The sequence below is a fragment of the Triturus cristatus genome, chromosome 4_2, assembly GCF_964204655.1.
Source record: "Triturus cristatus chromosome 4_2, aTriCri1.1, whole genome shotgun sequence".
Taxonomy (NCBI): domain Eukaryota; kingdom Metazoa; phylum Chordata; class Amphibia; order Caudata; family Salamandridae; genus Triturus; species Triturus cristatus.
In genome coordinates this window covers 967,661,659-967,681,620 of record NC_140586.1, presented here as the reverse complement: position 1 = coordinate 967,681,620, position 19,962 = coordinate 967,661,659, and the positions used below count along the sequence as shown (strand labels likewise).

Sequence of the window (19,962 nt, the reverse complement as noted above, 5' to 3'; positions counted from 1 at the left end):
CAAGTGCTCCAACGCCCAGCAGGTAAGTTCTGTGTGTGTGAAGGGTTGGCCTATTTGTGTCTTAGCGTGAAATTGGCCAAAGGGCATTTGAGCACCAAGTGTTACTCATTATTGGGCACGCTGGAGGTAATTTGCCTACTCTGTCCCTCTGCACCATAGGTGTCTCGGTCTGCAGTGCTTACTGTGTAACTGCTGGACCTACTTGCTCCGTTTCAGAAAGGCAAAAAATGCAGCATTTTAGAAAGAGTGTGCCAGGCTTGGGTAGAATGAAGTATCATCACGGCAAATCCAAGGGCCTCAGATCAGGCGCGCAACTCAAAGGGCTTCAGCCCCACCCCCTCCCCCGTCGTGTGTGTCAGCCCGGGATGAGACAGCTTCCCAGGCACACACACAACCGCACCGAGTACTTTGCAGGTCTTTAAAAGACCATTTGCTTGTTAGTGAGGCCTTGTTGTTTTCTCACCCCTTCTTAGAGCCCCTGCAGCTCCACTTTACCGAAAGTTTAAGAGTACGAGTTTCTTGGTGCACTCGATCTGTCTGATTATGGTCTTTCGTGGATGTATGGGTCAATTCACTCAGTTTGTCCTGTTTGGCTTTTGAAATTAAAATGCACAAAAACAATGGAAGTAAAATTAAAACAAACTCAAAGAAATACAAGTAATTAATTTCTACGCTTTGGAAAAGTGCCGGGTATGCTGTGTAGGCGGGGACTGGAGGACGCACATGGATCTGGTTGCCTCTTGTATGCAGGAGTGCTGACATGGGTTGCTCTGTGCCGCAGTGATGCTTCCTGGCACCCCAGTATGTTCCATTTATAATTGGTGTGTGATTTTTTTGCTACATAGCTATCGTGAATATCTGGCATGTATTATTATAAAATTTTTAGGGGGGAGTGTTTTATATAGCGCAAAAAAGGGCCGGAGGTATCAGAGCGCTTTACATGAGCACCAGTTGCGTTACAACCTCTTCTGACATTGGACACCCGTAGGGCCAGAGCAACACTAGGCCCCCTGCCTGGCTCACGTTGGGGGGAGAGGAGCTGTTGTGGGCTGGCGTCCGTCTTACTTCAGTCGCACCCGAGTACTTCCCAGGTCTTTAAAAGACAATTTAGTTAACGATGCATTGTTGTTCTTTCACCCCTTTGTAGAGCCCCTGCATCTTCACTCTTCAATTGCTTCAAGAATTAGCCCCCCCGAAATGTTTTCTTAGCCCCCCCCCCGAAATTTGGCTCTAGTTGCGCCTCTTCCTCAGCTGAAGTATCTTGTTTAAGAGTACGAGTTTCTTGGTGCACTCGATCTGTCTGTCTACGGCCTTTCGTGGATGTATGGGTCAATTCACTCAATTTGTCCTGTTTGGCTTTTGAAATTAAAATGCACAAAAACACTGGAAGATGGCCTTACAGAGCCAGGAAGTGTGGACCGCTCTAATGCTTAATAACAAGGCTGCTCTGCTGCTTAAAATTAAAGCAGTGATGCTTTCTGGCACCCCAGTATGTCAGGGAACCCCTCTAGCAGGCACTACTGTACGGGGCTCATGGGCCTGCTGGGCATCCTACGGTAGGTCCTTAGTTTTTCATGGTTAAATGGAGGGAGAGCCTCAGCAAGTTCTTCTAACCCAAGGCAAATCAGTGCCATGTTAAGGAGTTCCAGTTATACTTGGTGTGTGAATTTTTCCTACATCGCTATCGTGAAAATCTGGCATGTATTATTATTCAATTTTTAGGGGGGGGGAGTGTTTTATATAGCGCCAACAAGAGCCGGAGGTACAGTTGCGTTACAACCTCTTCTGACCCTGCATCTTCACTCTGCAGAATGCTGCAAGAATTACCACCCCCCAATCCCCGAAATTTTTATTAGCCCACAACCTCCTCGTAATTTGGCTCTAGTTGCGCCTCTGCCCATCTCAAAAGAAATGGTGATATTTTTCTGGTTATAGATGGCACTAACCCATGCGCGTAAGAATTGAAAGGCACAGCTTTTTTTGTAATTAAAGCAGCATTTGGTGTATTTCAGTGTGAACTGCTCCCACGATGCTTATAAAACGATTGCTTCATCGTAGCGCGCACACAATGATTTCACGACATCGCCTCTGCCACGAGTCACTATGATCTGGTTACTCAGATGAACTCCATCATCATTGTCTGACAAACAAAAAGCGCAAATTTGAAAAATTCTTGCTCTGGCTGTAGCAATAATGTTAAATGAAAAGAAACAGTAAGTTCCCACCACTTCTGAATTATGATGTGAGTTAACGATAATAATGTAAAGCCCGTCTGCAAACAGTGAATGTGGAGACAATATCCTTCATCTTCAAAATCCCTTCGGTCAGTTGACGTCACTCACTTTGCACATTCATTGAAAAGCGGAAGATGAGTGTTACACCCCATTACTTTCAAACATCACTCCGTACTCTCCTGATGTGGTGGTGATACAACCTGAGAGCAGCCACGTATAGCACCCTATTCCCATTAAGATAGTTCCCCTCCATCGGCGTTCGAGGTGCTTACAATCAGTTTCAAGGAGAGCTGGTTCCATCGAAAACCATTTCGCGGAAGGAGTTCTGCGGGTACTTTTAACTGGTTTCAGGGGTATAATAGAATCAACTGCCTCCTTGATCCAAAGAGAGACTTGCCCCTCAGCTGTTTGTACTTAAAACTGGGATACTTGACTCCAGCTTGTCCCCAAAGGCAACCGCACTTAGCGCATCCCATTTCCGAACCATAAAAGGCGCAGAACGCTTTCCAGAACTGCAGGGGGCCTTTCTAGTGTTAGTGAGCGTGAAAGGGAGGACAAAGTGGTCAGACCATACTATAGGCACAGGTAGCAGAGCTTCTACCTGGGCACTATTAGTAAACCTGTTATCAAGCGTATGACCTTTATTGTGCGTAGGGGTATTACCAAGGTGTGTTAGACCCATCGCCTGTAACCCTAGAATCAGCTCCTGGGATTCTCTGTTACCTTTATCTTCCAGATGTAGATTCAGATCATCCAACAGAATAAAATTAGGATAACAGCTACTATAAGGGGGCACTGTGTCCGCTAGATCATCAAGGAAGGCACTTGCCGGGCCAGGGGGTCTATACAACAAAAGCCCTGCAATTGAGCTAGCATTATTAATAGCCAGACTAAAAAAAGCCCCTTCTCAGAGAAGTTTACCATCTCCAGAACCCTGACAACATGTCCACTCTGGGTGTGTTGGGTTTATAGGTTTTAATCCGACAAGTTAGCTGAAAGTACCATTGTTAGTTCCAGTATTGTTCGGTGTTGCTTTTACAGGTAGTGTGAAAAGGTGCGATTGAATGTTTTTCTTTGTATCGATTCTTCACCAAATAAAAATCAAGAATGTTTCTTTTCTTTTAGTCCACATTGTGCTCATCTCCTACTGTGTATCCTGGTGCATCATGTCGCTTTCAATGTGTACAGAAGTGAACAATCAATGGACACAAACACTTTTATAATTCAGCAAATACTGTTATCTGTTTTTCTTCTTTATCATCTGGTATTTAAAGGTCCCACATAATTTGAATTTTATCTTTTTCCGTAATTCATTCCTCTCACAATAACTGCACTGTTCTGCTCTTGTCTATGTCCTCAGATTGGTCAATATTATTTTTGATTTTCTTAAGTTCTTTCGGGAGTCTCTGCATCTCTAGGATTATTTCCATGTGAGTTAAATGAAGGAGTGTATTCACTGAGGGCTGTGTGGGATCGAAAATTGACAAAAGCCCTTCACACTTTCGGTGCTCTTCTATGTTTTCCCCCTGTGTGTTCGCTGATGACTTTGTAGCTCTGATAATCGACTAAAGCTCTTCACACATTCACTGCACTTGAATGGTTTTTCTCCTGTGTGAGGTTGCTGATGATACCTTAATGCTGAAGAGCTGTGAAAACTACTGTCACATTCACTACAATGATAGGGTTTTTCCCCCGTGTGTGTTCGCTGATGTGTTTGGAGGCTTGATAAGTGTCTAAAGCTCTTACCACATTCACTGCACTTGAATGGTTTTTCCCCTGTGTGTGTTCGCTGATGTGTTTGGAGGTCTGATAACCTACTAAAGCTCTTACCACATTCACTGCACTTGAATGGTTTTTCTCCTGTGTGTGTTCGCTGATGATTCCTTAATACTGAAGAGAAGCGAAAACTACTGTCACAGTCACTGCAATGATAGGGTTTTTCCCCCGTGTGTGTTCGCTGATGTGTTTGGAGGTTTGATAACTGACTAAAGCTCTTCCCACATTCATTACACTTGAATGGTTTTTCTCCCGTGTGTGTTCGCTGATGATTCCTTAATGCTGAAGAGCTGTGAAAACTACTGTCACATTCACTGCAATGATAGGGTTTTTCCCCCGTGTGTGTTCGCTGATGTGTTTGGAGGTCTGCTAACCGACTAAAGCTCTTCACACATTCACTGCACTTGAATGTTCTTTCTCCTGTGTGTGTTCGCTGATGACTTTGGAGGTTTGATAACTGACTAAAGCTCTTTGCACATTCACTGCACTTGAATGGTTTTTCCCCTGTGTGAGTTCGTTGATGAGTTTGAAGGTGTGATAATCGACTAAAGCTCTTCACACATTCACTGCACTTCAATGGCTTTTCCCCTGTGTGTGTTCGCTGATGTCTTTGAAGGCTTGATAACTCACTAAAGCACTTTACACATTCATTGCACTTGAATGTTTTTTCTCCTGTGTGATTTCGCTGATGATACCTTAATGCTGAAGAGTCACAAAAACTACTGTCACATTCACTACAATGATAGGGTTTTTCATCCGTGTGTGTTCGCTGATGACATTTTAGGTCTGATAACCTACTAAAGCTCTGCACACATTCACTACAGTTGAATTGCTTTTCCCCTGGATGTATTTGATTATGTTTTTGAAGGTGTGATAACTGACTAAAGCACTTTGCACATTCACTGCACTTGAATGGTTTTTCCCCTGTGTGTGTTCGCTGATGTGTTTGGAGGTTTACTAAGTGACTAAAGCTCTTTACACATTCACTGCACTTGAATGGTTTTTCCCCTGTGTGTGTTCGCTGATGTGTTTGAAGGCTTGATAACTGACTAAAGCTCTTCCCACATTCAATGCAATGGTATGGCTTTTCCCCTGTGTGTGTTCGCTTGTGTCTTTGTAGATCTGATAACCTATGAAATCTCTTCACACATTCACTGCACTTGTATGGCTTTTCCCCTGTGTGTGTTCGCTGGTGTCTTTGTAGTTCTGATAACCTGCTAAAGCTCTTGACACATTCACTGCACTTGAATGGCTTTTCCCCTGTGTGTGTTCGCTGATGTGATTGGAGGCTTGATAACCTACTAAAGCTCTTGAAACATTCACTGCACTTGAATGGTTTTTGTTCTGTGTACGTTTGCTGATGAAGCTTGAGTAGTGATGTCAAACTAAAGCTCTTGCTGCAGGTGTATGATTCTTCTTTCTTGGTTAGTGTCTGTGGGTCGGGTATATATTTGTCTACATCCCATGACTTCATTTCCTGATGGGCCAACATGGCTGATAAAGCACTTGTGTTTTTCTCATACACTTTATATGTGTGCAGTATTTAGCATGTTTGATTTCTGTTTTAACGATAAAATGCAATAGCTACCAAATATTTTCCACACTCCTAACACGTAGAAGGTGTCTTTGTAGGTGATTGTGCCTTTAGATTGGTTTATGGCTATGCACGCTTGCTGGTAAAGATCTATCTTCCTTCTGGCCGGTGCAAATTGGGACAGTCTGTTGTATTGTAGATACAAGAACAACTCTTTCCTCTACCCGGCAGTTGTCTGGCTCCGCTCTGTTGTGCTTTTCTCTGGTTGCTGTGGTTTGGCCTGAAAGTGTTTACAATTCACCTAGAGCACTGAATGATGGCTTGTCGTCATTTTAGAAAACAGAGCACTGCGGTAATCACATCATACCGATCCCATGATCAAAGCTGGTATTGGACACTTGTTTATACAGGAAGCGGTTTGTTTTTGTTGTTGCCTTAATTTTCCTAAGGTCATTTCTTCGTCTTGTGGCGTGGAGGTGCACAGCTCAGCCTCTCACAATCACTGAACTGTCCTTTATGCTTGTTCCGGGATCTGTCAGTTTGTGTGCAGGTTCCTCTGTCGCCGACTGTGCTGATGTTTTCCTGAACAGTGGAGCTCATTATTTCTGCTACTATTGAAGATTTACAGCATTCGCTTCGGTATTGATGGTCATTTCACACATTCAAGGCTTGTCTTCTGTTGGATGTAAAGATAATTAAAATTACTGAATTGAAACATAATGGAATGAGAATTCACAGTGTTTAAATGGTTGTAGAAGACATTTCGAGGGAGATTTACCAAATCTGCATGCAATGCAGCGCAGCCCCCCCCCCCGCAAGGCTGCGCTGCGTGACAGGGTGGGAGCAGGAGAGCACCATATTTTCAAAGATATGGCTCTCTCCTTCCCTTTCCCTTGCGCCGGCACTGATTACAGCGGCCCTGCGCCATGCACACACCTTAGCACCAGAGCGCTAGGATATGTGTGTGTGAGTCCAGCATTGGTTTTGTAAAGGAAGGACACCCATGCTGTACAAAATACTATGCCTAGACATGAGGGAAAGCTTTTCCCACTTTGTATGCGTGTTGCACAGTGCAGCACGCATGCAAAGTGGGAAAAGGAAGTAGAAATGAAAGCATTTCTCCTTCCTCGCGCCTAGTTTAAAAGGGCGCAGTTTTCTCACGCTAAACCCAATCTACTGTATGTGGTAAATTGGGTTTAGCGTGAGAAACCTTGGGTGGTTGCACGGGAACGCCCATGCACCCCCTTGGCAGGCCCCCATGGTGTGAAATAATGCTATGCGCTGCTTCACATTACTTTTACGTTATTTGCTGGAAAGAAAATTAGGAAAAAAAGATTTTGCGCTGTTTTGTGCCACTTTTGTGACGCAAACACGGCGCAAAATCTTCGTAAATCTCCCCCTTCTTCTTTACCGACTTTGAAACTTAGCAAGGAATATTTCATCATACACAGATATTTAACTAAAAGTTCTGTTGATCAGGTGACATCTTATTAATGTCTGAAAAGGAGGTGATTTACCAGTGTTCACAAACTAACTCAGCAAAGTAAGGGCGCTCACGGAGCACCCAAGTGCTACAGGTATAGCTTAAGATAGACACATATGGTCAAGATTTCATTTAAACAACAATAGATTTTAGAAAAAGAGATGGCTGGGCTGCAAAATTTCCAGTAACTTTACTAAGTATACAATAAAAGTAACGCCATTCACACACTTCTTCTCATTCCTTTCCGATTCACTTAAGATCATCTCAAATGCCAACTCCTGTCTTTACCTCACTGTTCATAAGTCACCTTTGACACTTTCAACAGCTCCCTTGATTCAAGCATTTCTGGTTTCTTCTAACCTGGAAGATTGGAACATTATTGTGAGTTTAGGGGGGTTTCCTATCGCCATAACATCTGTCCATCTCCCTGAAACTAGTGCAGCTTACAGCACCCCCGAATCTGACCCTGAAAGACAACTTTAACCCCTTCAGTGCCCGCCCCTTTCCCCGCCCAGTGCCGGCCGTTGCATTAGCGGGCGGGGTCTATGACGAGCTGGACTCGTCATGGGCACAGCGCCACCGCGGCCCATGACGAGTCCAGCTCGTCATGGGCACTGAAGGGGTTAAAAAGCAAGTCTTTAGCTCTTCCTAAAGTAGATAAAGTTCTGTAAGATGCAGCTCCTTTCGAGGCTTTTGTGTAAAACAGAACGAGGTGTTCACTGTATGGCCCGTCCTTTACATTATAAGCGCAGATAAGGCAAACAAACCTTGATTCATATAATTTAATATTGAAAGATATCAGTCATTTAGTACTTATAGAGAATCCATCACCACCAATAATGTACCTGACATATCCCCGCAGCAGATGTGTGCATATTACTCTTTTTTCCCCCTTTTCCACCATTACATGGCATCTGGCATGATGTTGTCCGTTTGGGACCAAGGCTTAATCAAAACATGACAGATATCCTGTCTGCTTATTATAATTGCCACAGGATGTAATGCATTTTTAATGGGTGGCGGGCAGGATACCTGTCACATTTGTGATGGAATAAACCATCCGCTGAAATCTATATCACTCCTTTGGTGTACATTGTGTCCAGTGTGGCTAGCTGGGCTTGAAGGATCTTGTGGTTTGTGGGTCTCTCACTGCTTTGAGGTCACCGCCAGGCAGAACTTCTGTCAGCCGTGCCTTCTGCAGACCTGCCTTTCTAGGCAGGACCTCCGTCAGCTGCACATTGTGCAGATCTTCCTTCCAGGCAGGGCTTCTGTCAGCTGAGCCTTGTGCAGATCTTCCTTCCAGGCGGGACTTCTGTCAGCTGTGCCTTGTGCAGATTTTCCTTCCAGACAAGGGCTCCTTTCCTCAATGATCAGTCGGGAGAGGTAGAACTGGTCTAGGTCATCTTCTTAATTGCAGTTCTACTGGTCAAGACACAGAGCTCGAGCTCTGAGATGAAGGAGAGTCAGGATTTTCTGAGCTCCGCAGAACATTAAGACAGTTCTACCACATCCAGCACATACCACGAGACTCCAAGAGTCAACGCTACAAGTGCTGCTCCAAGCTTTAATTTAACCACTGTATCTGAACATCCCCTGGCAAATACCAAATAGACAATAAACATCCTGCCTGCACCAGCAGAGTGCAAGAAGATTTTCAAGACCCTCGAGGTACATGGGCTTTCTCTATTTGTCGTAACTGAAAATGTTAATCCTTGGTAACATCAATCTCTTTTGGACAAGGCCCTCCATTTTCTATCAGAATGTAACTCATCCTGCGCAGACACAAACCCTCAAGTCCGTATTGCATGAAGGTGGGTGGTTCTCACCCAAAAGAGGGCCCTCCACAAATTGGTGACATTTTCTTACACCCCCTGGACAGCCGTGGCAACACACAGACCAACTACACCCCCTCAGGGATCACCAGTCCACCTGCCAGGATCAAGACTCAGTTCTTTCAACCTTCTCTGTTACCGTCTTTGGAATGGCCCGTCTCTGAGATTCGAGGAAGCACCACACTCAGTGAGCTCAGAGATGCCTTGTAAAACCATCTCATCAGAGTGGAAGAACAGAACATTAAGTGACACACAATGCACAGAAGTGTAAATCAATCTACCATTATCATTCCATGTACCATTGTCCTACTGACGATGTTTCGACATGGATGTTTTGCCGTCTATCACAGCAGCTTCTTCGTTTAAAATCTTACTCAACAGTTTGTTTTCCATCATACCTACTTACCTATGTACTGTTTCTGACCTTACAACATCTCTGGCAGACATGCTGTGCTGTCTGTTGCTACATAAATAGGAAGTAGATTGCTACTGCAGGGAGAGTGCAGTGTCCTTGCAGTCAGATGCACTTGATTGGAATGAAATGTACCATGTTTTTTAGAAAAGCTGCAACTATTAGAATAATAACATACCAAAAGCAGAGCATACAATGCAATAATACAGACCGGGTACTAGAAAAACGTGACGCAAACAATGAAATAACACAGGCCAGGCTCTTGGATTGAAGCAAATAATGCAATAACATAGGCCGGGCACCGTAAGAATCTGATGCAAACAATGCAATAACACGGGCCAGGCAATAGGAGAATCTGATGCAAACGATGGAATAACACGGGCCAGGCACAAGGAGAATAATATGCAAACAATGCAATAACACAGGCCAGGCACCAAGAGAATCTTATGCAAACAATGCAATAACACGGGCCAACCACTATGAGAATCTGATGCAAACAATGCAATAACACAGGCCAGGCAGTAGGAACGATGCAAACAATGCAATAACACAGGCCGGGCACTAGACGCAAACAATGCAATAACACGGGCCAGGCACCAAGAGAATCTGATGCAAACAATGCAATAACGCGGGCCAACCACTATGAGAATCTGATGCAAACAATGCAATAACACAGGCCAGGCAGTAGGATCGATGCAAACAATGCAATAACACAGGCCGGGCACTAGACGCAAACAATGCAATAACACGGGCCAGGCACCAAGAGAATCTGATGCAAACAATGCAATAACACGGGCCAACCACTGTGAGAATCTGATGCAAACAATGCAATAACAAAGGCCAGGCACTAGAAAAACTTGACGCAAACAATGCAATAACACAGGCCAGGCGATGGGACAATCTGATGCAAACAATGCAATAACACAGACCAGGCACTTGGATTGAAGCAAATAATGCAAAAACATAGGCCGGGCACCGTAAGAATCTGATGCAAACAATGCAATAACACAGGCCGGGCACTAGACGGAAACAATGCAATAACACAGGCCAGGCAGTAGGATTGATGCAAACAATGCAATAACACAGGCCGGGCACTAGACGCAAACAATGCAATAAGACGGGCCAGGCACCAAGAGAATCTGATGCAAACAATGCAATAACACAGGTCAACCACTATGAGAATCTGATGCAAACAATGCAATAACACAGGCCAGGCACTACAAGAATCTGATGCAAACAATGCAAAAACACGGACCAGGCACCAAGAGAATCTGATATAAACAATGCAATAACCCGGGTCAACCACTATGAGAATCTGATGCAAAAAATGCAATAACACAGGCCAGGCACTAGAAGAATCCGAGGCAAACAATGCAATAGCACAGGCCAGGCACTGGGAGAATCTGACGCAAACAATGCAATAACACAGGCCGGGCACTAGATGCAAACAATGCAATAACACGGGCAAGGCACCCAGAGAATCTGATGCAAACAATGCAATAAAACGGGCCAACCACTATAAGAATCTGATGCAAACAATGCAATAACACAGGCCAGGCAGTAGGATCGATCCAAACAATGCAATAACAAAGGCCGGGCACCAGACGCAAATAATGCAATAACACGGGCCAGGCACCAAGAGAATCTGATGCAAACAATGCAATAACACGGGCCAACCACTAAGAATCTGATGCAAACAATGCAATAACCCAGGCCAGGCACTAGAAAAATCTGATGCAAACAATGCAATAACCCGGGCCAACCACTATGAGAATCTGATGCAAACAATGCAAGAACACAGGCCAGGCACTAGAAGAATCTGACGCAAACAATGCAATAGCACAGGCCAGGCACTGGGAGAATCTGATGCAAACAATGCAATAGCACAGGCCAGGCATTAGGAGAATCTGATGCAAACTATGCAACACAGGCCAGGCACTAGACGCAAACAATGCAATAACATGGGCCAGGCAACAAGAGAATCTGATGGAAACAATGAAATAACCCAGGCCAGGCACTAGAAAAATCTGATGTAAACAATGCAATAACACGGCCCAGACACCAAGAGAATCTGATGCAAACAATGCAATAACCCGGGCCAACCACTATGAGAATCTGATGCAAACAATGCAATAACATAGGCCAGGTACTGGGAGAATCTGACGCAAACAATGCAATAACAAAGGCCGAGCACTAGACGCAAACATTGCAATAACACGGGTCAGGCACAAAGAGCATCTGATGCAGACAATGCAATAACACGGGCCAACCACTATGAGAATCGCATGCAAACAATGCAATAACACGGGCCAGGCACTAGAAGAATCTGATGCAGACAATGCAATAACACAGGCCAGGCACTGGGAGAATCTGACGCAAACAATGCAATAACACAGGACAGGCACTATGAGAATCTGATGCAAACAGTGCAATAACATAGACCAGGTACTAGGAGAATCTGATGCAAACAATGCAATAACCTGGGCAAGGCACTAGGGTTGAAGCAAATAATGCAATAACACAGGTGAGGCACTAGGAGAATTTGATGCAAACAATGCAATAACACGGGCCAGGCACTTGGATTGAGGCAAATAATGCAATAACACGGGCAAGACACTAGGAGAATCTGATGCAAAAAAACCAATAACACAGGCCATGCACTAGGGTTGATGCAAACAATGCAATAACAGAGGCCAGGCACTAGGATCGATGCAAACAATGCAATAACACAGGCCAGGCACCAGAAGAATCTGATGCAAACAATGCAATAACACGCTTCAGGCAAACCACTATGAGAATCTGATGCAAACAATGCAATAACAAGGGACAGGCACTAGGGTTGAAGCAAATAATGCAATAACACGGGTGAGGCATGTAGGAGAGTAGGAACTGCTTCACTTGGGTACCCCCACTTTTTGCTGGTGTTTCACTGTTTTTCAACCTTAGGCGGTGGCCCTGCTAATCAGGACCACAGCCTAGCTGCTTCCTCTCTAAAATGGTTTGCATGTACATTTGATACATATCGAATTGAATTCTGGAGTGCCTTATAAGCCCCTAGTTTTTTTTGCAGAGTTTTATATAGCGTGAACTTGACCCGAATCCAATCAGGTATCAGAGCGATTTACATAGCACCAGTTACGTTACATGAGGACACACATTCATTTTTTGTTAGGCACGGGGAGATTAAGTGATTTGAACAGAATCAAATGTTCAGCGTCATTACCGAGGCTTGAACCCAGTTCCCCAGGTCCGAGATCGAGCGCCCTAGCTGTTAGGCCAACTCCTCTCCTGGTATACTATGTACCTAGGGCATAGGTACCTCAGATGCCTACCAGGGGCTGAAGCATGTATTATGCCACCCCTGGGAAGCACTCTAAAATGGTACCACAGGTCTCCTACTGCAGCCTGGGTAAGGGTGTGCTTGCACCCCTTACTGTGGTATAGGCTACCTATATCACTATCATTGCACACACATATAAAACCTATAAGTCACTCCTATGGCAGTCCTTAACAATCCTGTAGTCAGAGTGCTTGGCTTTTATGTGAGAGGGTGCCCCTGCATGAGCAGAGCCCCTCTGCAGCTTTCAGAGTATCTCCTTTGATGCTGTTTGTGGTGCAGCCTTTTCATATACTCTTAAGTGCATTATAACCTCGCAGTAAATGCTAACTTTGGGATGGCTGCACAGAAACATGTCATGTTTGGTGTCAAACGCTTTGGAATACTACCCCCCCCGCCAGTTCTGGCGCCGTGGGTAGCATTCTACCCTTCTAGAGGGAGAGACATGTTCACACTGATCTAACCCGGTAGGACTTTCTTGAGCCCTGGCATCATAAAATGGATGCCACTGCAACAGACATGGGTCTGGCATCCTGCTGCTGACCAAAACTCCGGCAGGGGGGCCTGGACAACAGGTTTCCTGTCCCAGGGAGGTGTAACCACCTCCCCAGACAGGCAGATATGTATTGGGGCTGGGTGGGAGCACTATCTGGTGCTTTTAAGTCCTACACTGGGGGGACACCTAGTGTCCCTGTGCATAGTCCAGTTCAAACCGTTTGCAGGAGCTACCTGCCCCTGCTCTGGCGCAGAACTAGACAAAGGAAATGGGTGTAACCACCCCTCTTTCCAAACCCTCCCATACTTGGGTCCCTAGAGTATTTCCAACCACCAAACTTAGTAGAAGTATGGGAACCCAGTCCTTGCGACTTTAGATTACCCTGGACGAAACTCTGCAATATATATCCTGGACCTTCGACGTTCTATCCTGACTAGAAGATGGAAGAAATCTCCCTTTGGATCAAGGAGTGACTCCCCTGCTTGGCAGGCACCAAAGAAGCAACTGACCAGTCTGCATCGCTGAAGCTCCAGCCGGACGCCGAAGTCTTTGCATCATCAGAGGTGGATTTCCAGACTTCCCGAGGCTACCCTGAGTCCACAGCAATGCTGATGCCCTTGGCTATCGTGGGTGACGTGGAACTGTGGCCCCTGGCCACCGTGAACTTTTGCAGGAACACTATCTTCTGGGACTTCCTCGAAGTTGTGCTTTGGACTCCGAGTAGCCCCAGCCTAGAGGTCGCGAGGGAAGTTTCATTACAGGATTGTCTTTATTTCCCCTTTTTCCCTGACCTTAAGTATATTTCAAGGTGGTCCCATATTTTTTGCTGTCCAGCCTTGAGCACCTCCTGCACCGAAGATTGCTGGCCTTCATTCCATGAGTGACCCATGGGTCAGTTCAAGGGCAACCGCTCAAGGCTCCTTCGTGATCGCTAGCCCGTTGGCTAGTAGGTCCCCACGAAGGCAACTCCTCTTCTGCTTGGGCTTTCCTGGTTGCTCCAGATGTGCCCTGACTTACCCTAACTGGGTGAGTCTCTCAGACCTTGCTGGTCTGCACCACAGTCCTTTCTCTGATTTCCAGTGACTTGCCGTTGCCAAGGCTTGTTGGCTCCATTCTGGTCGCTGACACCGCAGCACTCAAATGCAAAAACAACAGTGGATGGACAGAATGCAGAACAATGTCATGCATTCACCCCAGTACATAGATCTGGGCCTAAATCCATCGTTTTTTTGCTCACCATGCTGCACCGCAGCACTCGACAGACTTCGTGGGGCAGCTCGAATTCGGCTCGTGGACTTCGTCGATGCCTCCTGGACCTCGTGGCTGAAGAATCAATACACCCATCAACTCACCTGAAGCACCCAACATCTGTGGGCATTGGTCCATCCTGCCCTCGGTCACTGGCAAGTGACCCAGACACTGTCCCCTCTGCTTTCAGGTTCCTTCCATCCTAGATCCAGGCTTGGATCTCTTTGGACACTTCTCTTCACGGCAGCAGCTTCCATTGTAATCGACGACGCAACCCGACACCAAAAGACACCTATGCACCCGACTTCCCTGGGTGAGGTAACTCGAGTACTCCGGTGCTCCCGTGGGTGCTAGCCCTAGAACTTCTTAAGTCCAAAAGTTTTTGGTCCTGACTCGATTCTAAGTGTCCCTAATCTTTAAATTTACAACCGCGACATTGCCCATAGAAGCTAAAGGGAACCCGCGGTTGTGTTTACACACCGCACACGGCCCCCGTGGGTCCCCTGCGTCCCCACCTTGGGTGGTTCCTTGGGGTCCCAGCGATTCCTCAGGCTCTAGGCCTTGTGTCTAGTTCAGTTGTGGTTCTTATACCACTTTATTGGTATGTGGTTTGGTACGCCCCTAGGGCCCAAACGTGTATTTGTGCTATTACTGTTGATTGCTAACTTGTAAATTAAGTACTTCGAACTCCAGTCTCATAAAGAGACTAGAGGGGTGTGTTTTATCCTAAATACATATATTTTAAATATATACCTGGTGTGGTTGTCTTCTCATTTGATCATTCAAGAGATTATAGACTGGCAAAACAAGCTGCTTTACACTCCTTCAAGACTTAGCCTGAAGGCTGCTCTCCATAGCTACCACTAGGATAGCTTTCACATAAGGTTGTCTTTAACCATTCACCATAAGGGGTTGTTTGGACTGATACAAGGTGCCCACTAGAACTAGTGGACAGCATATATCAGGCCAACTTCTCACATTGGTGTGCAGCGTGTGGGATTCCAGCTTGCTATTGTTTTACCAGATAATCTCAATTGAATTGATCAACTGAAAACCACTAAAGGTACCTGAGGTACATATAATATCAAGTTTAGCTACAGTAAGTTCTACTGAACTTAAGAGTTGTGTGTTCAGGGATAGCACACCCTTTCTACAACTCAAGAGAGTTTAGTAGGCCACACTAGTGTAGGTAGTGAAATACACCACACCACATTAGTAATGTCTAATCAGCCAGGAACCAGTGGGTCCCAACCAGGAGCCAGTGAGCTCCTTCCCTATTAATATGAGGATCTCACCTTTGCACAGCTTAGGGCCTTATGTTCTATGAGGAAGCTGAAGACAAGCAAAAGCCCATCCACCCAGCATCTCATAAGGTACCAGAAGAATCTGATGCAAACAATGCAATAACACAAGCCAGGCACTAGGATTGATGCAAATAATGCAATAACACGGGCAAGGCACCAGGAGAATCTGATGCAAACAATGCAATAACACAGGCCAGGCACTAGGATTGATGCAAATATTGCAATAACACAGGCCAGGCACTAGGAAAACGAGATGCAAACAATGCAATAACACAGGCCAGGCATTGGAAGAATCTGATGCAAACAATGCAATAACACAGGCCAGGCACTAGGATTGATGCAAATATTGCAATAACACAGGCCAGGCACTAGGAAAACGAGATGCAAACAATGCAATAACACAGGCCAGGCATTGGAAGAATCTGACGCAAACATTGCAATAACACAGGCCAGGCACTATGAGAATCTGACACAAACAATGCAATAACACAAGCCAGGCACTAGGATTGATGCAAACAATGCAATAACACAGGCCAGGCACTAGGAGAACCTGAAACAAACAATGCAATAACACAGGCCAGGCACTAGAAGAATATTATGAAACCATGCAATAACAGAGGCCAGGCACTAGGATTGATGCAAGCAATGCAATAACACGGGCGAGGCACTAGGAGAATCTGAAGCAAGCAAAGCAATAACATGGGTCAGGCACTAGGGTTGAAGCAAATAATGCAATAACACAGGTGAGGCACTAGATTTGATGCAAACATTGCAATAACAGAGGCCAGGCCCTAGGAGAATCTGATGCAAACAATGCAATAACACGGGCCAGGCACAAGGAGAATCTGAAGCAAACAATACAATAACACTGGCCAGGCACTAGTAGAATCTGACGCAAACAAAGGAATAACACAGGCCAGGAACTAAAAGAATCTTATGTAACCATGCAATAACATAAGCCAGGCACTAGGATTGATGCAAACAATGCAAAAACACAGGGCAGGCACTCTGAGAATCTGATGCAGACAATGCAATTCCAGAGGCCAGGCACTAGGAGTATCTGATGCAAACAATGCAATAACAGAGGCCAGGCACTAGGGTTGGTGCAAACAATGCAATAACACAGGCCAGGCAATAGGAGAATCTTATGCAAAGAATGCAATAAGATAGGCCATGCACTAGGATTGATGCAAACAATGCAATAACACGGACCAGGCACTAGGAGAATCTGGTGGACACAATGCAATAACATGGGCCTGGCACTAGGAGAATCTGGTGGACACAATGCAATAACACAAACTAGATACTAGGAGAATCTGGTGGGCACAATGCAATAAAATGGGCCAGGCACTAGGAGAATCTGATGCAAACAATGCAATAACACAGACCAGGCACTAGGAGAATCTGGTGGACACGATGCAATAACATGGGCCAGGCACTAGGAGAATCTGATGCAAACAATGCAATAACACAGGCCAGGCACTAGAAGAATCTGATGCAAACAATGCAATAGCACAGGAAAGGCACTGCGAGAATCTGGCGCAAACAATGCAATAACACAGGCCAGGCACTAGACGTAAACAATGCAATAACACGGGTCAGGCACCAAGAGAATCTAATGCAAACAATGCAATAAAACGGGTCAACCACTATAAGAATCTGATGCAAACAATGCAATAACACAGGCCAGGCAGTAGGATCGAAGCATACAATGCAATTACACAGGCCGGGCACTAGACGCAAACAATGCAATAACACGGGCCAGGCAGCAAGAGAATCTGATGCAAACAATGCAATAACACAGGCCGGGCACTAGACGCAAACAATGCAATAACACGGGCCAGGCAGAAAAGAGAATCTGATGCAAACAATGCAATAACACGGGCCAACCTCTATGAGAATCTGATGCAAATAATGCAATAACACAGTCCAGGCACTTGAAGAATCTGATGCAAACAATGCAATAACACGGGCCAGACACCAAGAGAATCTGATGCAAACAATACAATAACCCTGGCCAATCACTATGAGAATCTGATGCAAACAATGCGATAACACAGGCCAGGCACTGGGAGAATCTGGCGCAAACAATGCAATAACACAGGCCAGGTACTAGACGTAAACAATGCAATAACACGGGCCAGGCACTGGGAGAATCTGACGCAAACAATGCAATAACACGGGCCAGGCACCAAGAGCATGTGAAGCAGAATATGCAATAACATGGGCCAACCACTATGAGAATCTGATGCAAACAATGCGATAACACAGGTCAGGCACCAAGAGAATCTGATGCTTACAATGAAATAACACAGGCCAGGCACTAGGAGAATTTGGTGGACACAATGCAATAACACAAACTAGATACTAGGAGAATCTGGTGGACACAATGCAATAGCACAGGCCAAGCACTAGGAGAATCTGAAGCAAACAATGCAATAACACAGGCCAGGCACTAGACGCAAACAATGCAATAACACGGGCCAGGCACCAAGAGAATCTGATGCAAACAATGGAATAAAACGGGCCAAACACTATAAGAATCTGATGCAAACAATGCAATAATAAAGGCCAGGCAGTGGGATCGATGCAAACAATGCAATAACACAGGCCAAGCACGAGGAGAATCTGATGCAAACAATGCAATAACAGAGGCCAGGCACTAGGGTTGCTGCAAACAATGCAATAACACAGGCCTGGCACAAGGAGAATCTGGTAGACACAATGCAATCACACGGGCTAGGCACTAGGAGGGTCTGGTGGACACAATGCAATAACACAGTCCGGGCACTAGGAGAATCTTATGTAAAGAATGCAATAACATAGGCCAGGCACTAGGATTGATGCAAACAATGCAATAACACAGACCGCGCACTAGGAGAATCTGGTGGACACAATGCAATAACATGGGCCAGGCACTTGGAGAATCTGGTGGACACAATGCAATAACATGGACCAGGCACCAGGAGAATCTGACACATACAATGCAATAACACAGGCCAGGCACTAGGATTGATGCAAACAATGCAATAACACAGGCCAGGCACTAGGAGAATCTAGTGGACACAATGCAATAACACAAACTAGATACTAGGAGAATCTGGTGGACACAATGCAATAACATGGGCCAGGCACTAGGAGAATCTGATGCAAACAATGCAATAACACAGGACAGGCACTAGACGCAAACAATGCAATAACACAGGCCACGCACCAAGAGAATCTGATGCAAACAATGCAATAAAATGGGCCAACCACAATAAGAATCTGATACAAACAATGCAATAACAAAGGCCAGGCAGTAGGATCGATGCAAACAATGCAATAACACGGGCCAGGCACTAGGAGAATTTTAAGCAAACAATGCAATAACTCTGGCCAGGCACTAGAAGAATCTGATGCAAACAATGCAATAGCACAGGTCAGGCACTGGGAGAATCAGACGCAAACAATGCAATAACAGGCCAGGCACTAGATGCCAAACAATGCAATAACACGGGTCAGGCACCTAGAGAATCTGATGCAAACAATGGAATAAAACGGGCCAACCACTATAAGAATATGATGCAAACAATGTAATAACACAAGCCAGGTATTGGGATTTAACCCCTTGTATGCCCATGACGAGCTGGACTCATCATGGAGCACAGTCGCACCATTTTTACCGGGAGACCCTGGGGAACGCTGGGCGATGGGAAATTTGAGTGAGCCCGGTGATGCCACGACTTTCCCACACAAAAATGTGTGAAAAATGTGCATTTTTCAGCTAAAATTGAGGTTTGCAGGGGATTCTGGGTAACGAAACGATGGGGGATCCACGCAAGCCATACCTCCCTGGAAGCCCTCGGGTGTCTAGTTTTCAGAAATGTGTGGGTTTGGTTGGTTTCCCTAGATGGCCGCCGAGCACCGGGCCAAAAACCCAGGTGACCCCCCTTGCAAAACCAGGTGGTTTTGAGATAGGCAATTTTGATGTCACCTCACTACGTTTTGGGCCCTTGCCTGTCGCGGGTACTTGGGCCTCCCACACAAGTGAGGCACCATTTTTACCGGGAGACCCAGGGGAACGCTGGGAGGTGAGATATTTGAGTGAGCCCGGTGATGCCACAACTTTCCCACACAAAAATGTGTGAAAAAAGTGATTTTTTTCAGCTAAAATTGAGGTTTGCAGGGGATTCTGGGTAAGGAAACGTTGGGGGATCCACGCAAGCCATACCTCCCTGGAAGCCCCCGGGTATCTAGTTTTCAGAAATGTATGGGTTTTGTAGGTTTCCCTAGATGGCCGCCGAGCACCGGGCCAAAAACCCAG

General features: G+C 45.6%; 1 protein-coding gene across 3 annotated transcripts in view; it reads right to left on the bottom strand.

Moving 5' to 3' along the window:
* Positions 1 to 3,192: 3,192 nt before the first annotated feature.
* The window catches only part of LOC146839168 (uncharacterized), a 48,107-nt gene continuing 31,337 nt past the window's right edge, over positions 3,193 to 19,962 (bottom strand). For all 3 annotated transcript variants that reach the window (XM_085603164.1, XM_085603162.1, XM_085603163.1), the window contains exon 2: positions 3,193 to 6,220. In XM_085603164.1, coding sequence (XP_085459290.1) covers positions 3,748 to 5,502 — 1,755 coding nt within the window. In that variant the 5' untranslated portion in view covers positions 5,503 to 6,220 and the 3' untranslated portion in view covers positions 3,193 to 3,747. The remainder of the gene's footprint in view (positions 6,221 to 19,962) is intronic.